General features: G+C 39.9%; 1 protein-coding gene across 1 annotated transcript; it reads left to right on the top strand.

Annotated features, from left to right (window-relative positions):
- The first annotated feature begins 551 nt into the window (after nt 1-551).
- Nucleotides 552-6,624, top strand: spo11 (SPO11 initiator of meiotic double stranded breaks). The gene is made up of 14 exons (XM_018756618.1): nt 552-582; nt 723-862; nt 945-1,058; nt 1,358-1,446; nt 1,591-1,657; nt 1,745-1,853; nt 3,494-3,574; nt 3,960-3,996; nt 4,125-4,234; nt 4,858-4,957; nt 5,247-5,284; nt 5,427-5,503; nt 5,830-5,941; nt 6,497-6,624. Exons 2-14 carry the CDS (start codon nt 747-749, stop codon nt 6,614-6,616), a joined length of 1,170 nt encoding a protein of 389 aa, XP_018612134.1. The 5' UTR covers nt 552-582; nt 723-746; the 3' UTR covers nt 6,617-6,624.
- Nucleotides 6,625-6,838: the final 214 nt, after the last annotated feature.

Raw genomic sequence — 6,838 nt, 5'->3', positions numbered from 1 at the left:
CACAGTAAATGTGTATAAAATCAAAAAAAAAAAAAAGTTTAATGAATTCTTTTTTTCTTTATTTCAGTGGCTGGAGCTGGAAAAGATGAATAAAACGACACGAAGTCGAAGATCGTATCGATAGCGTCGGGCGGAAAGCGTTCAGTCACAAGCGTTGTATTTAAGAAATTAAAAAAAAAACACGTCTTTATACCCTTAATAAGGCTTAAATATAAATTTTCCTGTCACAATGTTCATAATCATCTTTTTAAAGAGACTTTCGGGAGTAATATTTGGATAAAAGAAGTGTTTCAATCCGGCTCGACTCAGCTCTTAGTCTATCAAATAATCACTTGGCGGTTGTGAAACGCCTCACCGTCCTCGAGACTGTGGAGCGCGCGCTCCTCAGGCGGGGTCGGTCGCGAGCGCGAGAAAGCAAAGGACGGTTATTCTGAACCGCAGCGGAACGGGGCCCTCGTCGCTTCCTTTACTTTAAAAACTATGTGTTAAACTGCATTCGTGACATCTCCTGTACCTGCCCGTTCGATGTCAGACGTCATAAGTGATTTTAGTCAGTGTGTTTGACTCAACAACTCTTGTCAGGTACAGGTTTGCCAAGTTTGCTCATCAACTTGTCAGGTATTGAGGGGACCAGAATTAAACAGACTGGCTACCTGTTAGCTAGCCGTTCAATGACTAAATTAGAGAGGTTCGCTGATTTTCTGTGTATTTTGTGCCTGTAGAACTGCCGGTGTGTGAGATAGGAAATGTTTGAGGAGTTACTCGAAGTGGAAAGGCTAAGGACCAAACTGCTGAAAGATCAAGATGGGGAAGAATGGGAGAACAGTGTGATTCCATCAATGCTGCAGAGACAAGTCACCAGGTAGCTTCACGTAGGTAAATTACTCAAAAGCTTTACATTTTTGTTTATATTGTTAATTTCACACTATGTTTTTTTTTATCAGTCAGGATGTTCTGTCACGTATCGAAAAGGTGATATTGGAGATAATAGAGAGCCTTTCCAAGCGGGAGCCACCTGTACTTCTCCTTCAGAACAGGTCCACTTGGGTCAATATCAGGTACGACTGTGTTCTACTTTAAAAAAAAAAAAAACTCCCACACTAAAGTCTAAGGGACTCATTTTGAAGACCTAAAAACAGTATAGCAGCAAAGAAAGCTAAATGTTTACTGGGTGAGGACCTTATTTCTACAAGACACCAGTTCATTGAACCTTGACAAGTTCTCTAGGAGGAATTTCAGTGAAGAAGCTGATGTTTTGATTTAGTCGAAAGTGAAGAATTATTCAGTAATTGAATTTTAAATAGTAAATAATTTTGCCTAAGGTCAGTCTGTGAAACTTAGCTTCCACTACATCAAGGTTTCACAATACTGTCGGACTTCATATGGATTCGCAGAGCATGGTCAGCACAGTGAGAAGTGACTGCTCATCATCTGTGACCAGATTTGGTGAGACATTACAGCACTTATTCATGTTGTTTTTTAACTGGCGAATACCATAAAGCACTTGTAAAGTTAGTCCAAATTTATAAATACCTGAAGTACTCATTAACACTAAAGTTAAAAACAAGTCTTTTTTTTTATCTTTTGCAGCATCTACCCTGAAAATCCTGTCTGTTGTCTATAAACTTGTTCAGAGGAATACGTATGCCACAAAAAGGTAAAAGCCTTTATCCAATAAAGATTTAAGCACTTCAGTGTGGGGTTTAATCATTTATTGTAGTATAACTGGAACTTTTCCCCTCAGGGACATCTATTACAATGATACACAGCTGTTTGGATCTCAGAGGACTGTGGATTCCATAGTAGATGACATTTCCTGTATGCTGAAAGTCCCACGCAGGAGCCTTCACGTTGTGCGTATTTATGTGCGTCACTGTGCACACACATTTATCATTATTTTGTTGCGTAGCTGGTCCTATTATACAGCAGGACTATTTTACTGGAAGAATTACAGTGAAGTACCTTACCCTACCTTTTACATACCTTGCTCAACGATATAATAGCAGGGCCAAATCCTTGGACTTGAACTTGCAACACTCCATTTGCAAATATTTTCCTTAACCAAAGTATTACCTGTTATGTTATATATGTGCTTAGTGTAAAGGTGATATGGTGAGCTCCTGACTTAGAAACTTGGAAGTAATAAATTCTGTTTCTACAAACATATTTGAGAAGTATTTAAGAAATTATGCCAAAGCTTCACTTTGCAGGGAACATTACTGATTTTGAATAGTAAGTGCTGCCTAAAGTTTTTTTCAAAAGAGTGAAGGTGAAAAAGTTGTAAATGATCTTGTGGCTTCTACAACTATCAGTTCTGAGTTGCCAGTGAAGTGCCTCTTCTCAGTCATACTGCACCTACGTGTAATATGTCCAATTTCAAGTTGATATACAGTTGTCTGTACTTTAAGATAAATAACATACAACTTACTGTTTTTAAAGTTTCTTCTAATTATGCTTTATATTTCTTATTATTATGCTTGTATAGGGAATTTCGCGTAATGTGTGGGATAAAAAGTGAATTCTGGAGCTGCAGTTTAGTACCGACACCCTGGTCTAGCTCTGGGCAAGGTTCTTTATTGTGCTTTCTTATTTACAGTGGGTCATAAGTAGTTGCCAGAGGACTCAAAATGCTCAGGCTCATGCATGAGCCGCCTACTCCACGGAGCTGTCTGGGTTGCTGACATTTATTCATTTATTAATTTATTCATGTAGAAGACACTTTTCTTTAAAATGATCTAAAGCAAACACTGTCTGAAACCGCTTGACCCACGTGGGGTCATGGCTAGCCGGAGCCTAACCTGGGAACACAGGGCGTAAGGCTGGAGGGGGAGGGGACACCAGTCTGTTGCGAGGCACCCCAAGCAGGACTCAAACCCCAGACCCACCAGAGAGCAGGCCCTGGCTAAATCCACTGCACCACTGCACCCCCTGATGTAAAACTGAGAAAATAAAAGTTTATTTCACCAACAGACACACACACACATTTTCAGAACCGCTTGTCCCTCACGGGGTCACGGGGAACCGGAGCCAACCCGGTAACACAGGGCGTAAGGCCGGAGGGGGAAGGGGACACACCCAGGACGGGACGCCAGTCCGTCACAAGGCACCCCAAGCGGGACTCGAACCCCAGACCCACCAGAGAGTAGGACTGCGGTCCAACCCACTGCGCCACCGCACCCCCCCACCAACAGACAAAAAGACAGAAATGCAAACAAGATTGTCAAAGTACAGTTTCTTAATCTAATATGACCGTTTTTGAAGGCACGAATTACAGGAGTAGGAGCATGTAGAATTGATGAGCCTCTTGCAAACTCTGTGTTACATTGTACTAACAGACTTTTCGAATGATGAACCACCTCTTTTTCCCTATTAACTTTGTAAGTAGGGGACCACCAGTACTTTATAGCTTCTTTCGGATGGTTAGGTGAGTTTGTGTGTATTTTTTTTGTTTTGGAGTCTGATGAATTGTATTATCTCATTTGTTCCTCGGCAGCTTGCCACATCAAAGGGTTTAATCTCAGGTGATCTCTGCTACCAGGAAGAAGATGGAACCAGAGTGAATTGCAGCTCCAATGTGAGCAGCCCGCTCATAATTTGTGTCTCTTTAACAATATAATATCAGTATATAAATATAATAGCTTAATGTCAAAAGTTTTTACTGATCATAGAACATTGCTGTAGGGATCCATTGTTGTGACACTAGCTTTGAAGCCATACTTATTCTAAGCGATATCATAATGTCACTGCACTTCAGCCTTTAATGATTCTTTAAAGTTCTGTCAGCAATATTTTAAATTATTTAGCTTCACAGTTCACAGCATTAAAGCAAATTAAATGTACCATCTTAACATCTTTTCATCAATAAAAATTAAATTTATTCAGTCTTTTTGCTATGGAAAAAGGAGTCTTCCAATTGTTATGACATATCACAAGTTGTATAATTTCTTTTTTGTGTTTAGGCAATATTGGTTTCATCAAATGTCTATGGAGTAAAGAGTATCCTTGAAAACATTGATGTTTTTTATTTGCAAAATTAAAAGTACAAACTAGTATATCTGTGGGAAAAAAGACTATCTTCAGATTTTTTTTTCTCTTGGTTCATCATCCTCTTTAACATGTTTTAGATATCATGTCTTCTGCTAAATTTATTCTTATTGTGGAAAAAGATGCAACCTTTCAGAGACTCCTGGATGATGAGTTTGGCACCAGTCTGTCTCCATGCATCATGGTTACTGTAAGTGTTATTGTTTTTGACAGATACAAATGCTGTTGAACTGCTTGACTGAGGTCAGCTATGCAGTGACAGAGTAATCATTAGTCTAATAATTTAATATTTTAAGTCATTGATTTAATTTAGGAATTATTTTATGAAATGCATTGTAGTTTTGGGGGGGGCATGGTTGCGCAGCGGGAATGGCCGGGTCCTACTCTCTGGTGGGTCTGGGGTTCGAGTCCTGCTTGGGGTGCCTTGAGACGGACTGGCGTCCCGTCCTTGGTGTGTCCCCTCTCCCTCCAGCCTTGCCCCCGTGTTGCTGGGTTAGGCTCTGGCTTCCCACAACCCCACTCGGGATGAGCGGCTGCAGCCTGTGTGTGTGTGTGTGATTATAGTTTTGTTGACAACAATCAGGGTTGCTTGTACCTTCAGTAAGTGGTTAATAAACATCTTGCAGTTTTGAAAGAAAGTGAGAAACCCAGACAGGCATTCAGTGAATTAACTGAATGAGGGTTTGGTCTGGATAAGCATGTGTTCAAAGGATGAAGGTTGCTGATACTGTATTGTTTTGAGGTTATCTGATACCAGTTTTGCTGTCTTGTGGTTTGCTGAAAGATTAATCTCCAACATCTTACTCATGTCAGGGAAAGGGTGTTCCAGACTTAAACAGCAGACTGATGGTTAGGAAGCTGTGGGACACATTGCATATTCCTGTCTTTGTGCTGGTGGATGCAGACCCACATGGTACTGCCCTTCCTAGCCTTCATCTCATGATCTTAAAAACAGGTGTATGTATATCTGATTGATTTATGTTAATCTGAGTAATACAGCTCATAAATTTAGGATTAGGATTGTTAGTGATGCAACCTAACAGCATCTCTGAGGTCCTTAATTGCAAGAACACTATTGCATTTAGTGACTGCTACTTTGTTCACTCTACAAGTTGTTCAATTTTTTTCTTTGTTGATCTGAATCACTAGTTGAGAATAAATATCACAGTATTTTGGTTACAACATTTCTCTGCTCTTCCTAGGCATTGAAATTATGTGTATCTATAAGTATGGATCAGTGGTAAGACCTTTTTTCTTTATTTCCTTATTATTAATCATAGTAGGCTGTAACATCTCCTTTCTTTTGTGGGGAAAACAGTTTTCCTTCTAACCTGTATAAACTTTGCAGTAGGTATGTGGAAAGTTGTATTTTTTTCTTACAGTCAATGTCATTTGAAGCACAAAATCTCACTGTGCCAAGTGTGAAATGGCTGGGCCTTCTTCCAACAGACATTGAAAGGTTTGAATCTATGCTTACTCTGTATATTTTAATATTTAATAACAGAATGTACTGATATTAGTTGAAACATTTAGGAATACTTACATATTTCAAAAGGTAATTGTATAAAACAGTTGGAACTTCTAAGCCGTTTACTCCCATCCTATTACCATTCCAGATGTGGCTTGGTTAAAGTTTAAGTGTGACTAGTCATCATGGTGCTGAATATGATAGAAATAGCACTGTGGTCGAGTTATTTCTCTAAACATGGCTGTGACCTCCTACCATAATTTTGAGGGACATTTCAAGGGTCAGTAGCTAACTGTTTCCCTAAATGGGTGTCTTAGGCTAAGAGTGCCAAAGGATGCCCTCATTCCATTTACAAAGAAGGATGAGAGCAAACTTAGCAGCCTGCTGAAGCGCCCTTATGCTGCCACTCAGCCTGCATGGAGAAGAGAGGCAAGGCTCCAGAAGACCCAGTCCTTCATTACTACAATTACAGACACTCACCTATTTTTGTTTCATCCAAGCCAAATTGCTTAATTACATGCATTTTGGGGTCTGGTAAGTTCAAATGACCATGTTTTTACAAGACCTGCAGAGAAGCTGCAGGCATGTAGCATTCCAGGATCAGAGTGGGTCACCGGAAATCCTAACAAAGTGTAATGAATTTTCCAAGTCAGATGGATTGTTCATTGGGCCAGCATAGTAATTAGTGATATTATCTTACAAGCTGAAGGTGGTTCAAATTAAACCTTTCGTCAAGGTACTTAAACTGAATTGAAACAGTAAGGATACCAAGACACATAATGTATGTGTACCATAAAATGTATGGTGTGAATGTAACAGCTCAAATTGAAAAAAGGAGTCAAAATAACTAATAAAACATAGGTGCCATGTATGTATCTGTAAAGGCAAAGAGTGTAGAACATAAGAGAACAGAAAGTGAAAACACTTAGTTTATAGTTGGCATTCTGAAGTGTCAGAAGAATGAATGATGCAATATTGTTGCAGATGGAGCTGATGCAAAAGTGGAAGCAGAAAGCTGAAATCCAGTGCTTGACCTCTTTCGCCCCGGACTTCTTAACACGCGTGTACCTACCGAATAAGCTCCGTTATGGCGGTTGGATATGATCCCAGAGCACCACCTTGTGGAAGCCTTTCTGTTGCCTTCACAAATTGAAACCTGTCTTTCAGTTTTAATACATCCCGAATGCGCAAATAAAACAAAGTCGCCTGGTAAAAGATAATAGCGTCTGTAAGACTTTTGCAACACACACTGATACATGTGAAGGGTAAAGTTCAAGACTCCAGTTACACCCTGCAAGACGGTGAAGGGAAAACAGCCGAAAGCCC

This window comes from Scleropages formosus, chromosome 2 (assembly GCF_900964775.1).
Source record: "Scleropages formosus chromosome 2, fSclFor1.1, whole genome shotgun sequence".
Lineage (NCBI taxonomy): Eukaryota > Metazoa > Chordata > Actinopteri > Osteoglossiformes > Osteoglossidae > Scleropages > Scleropages formosus.
The sequence above is the reverse complement of the archived record's forward strand: the minus strand, read 5'-3'. Positions and strand labels throughout refer to the sequence as shown.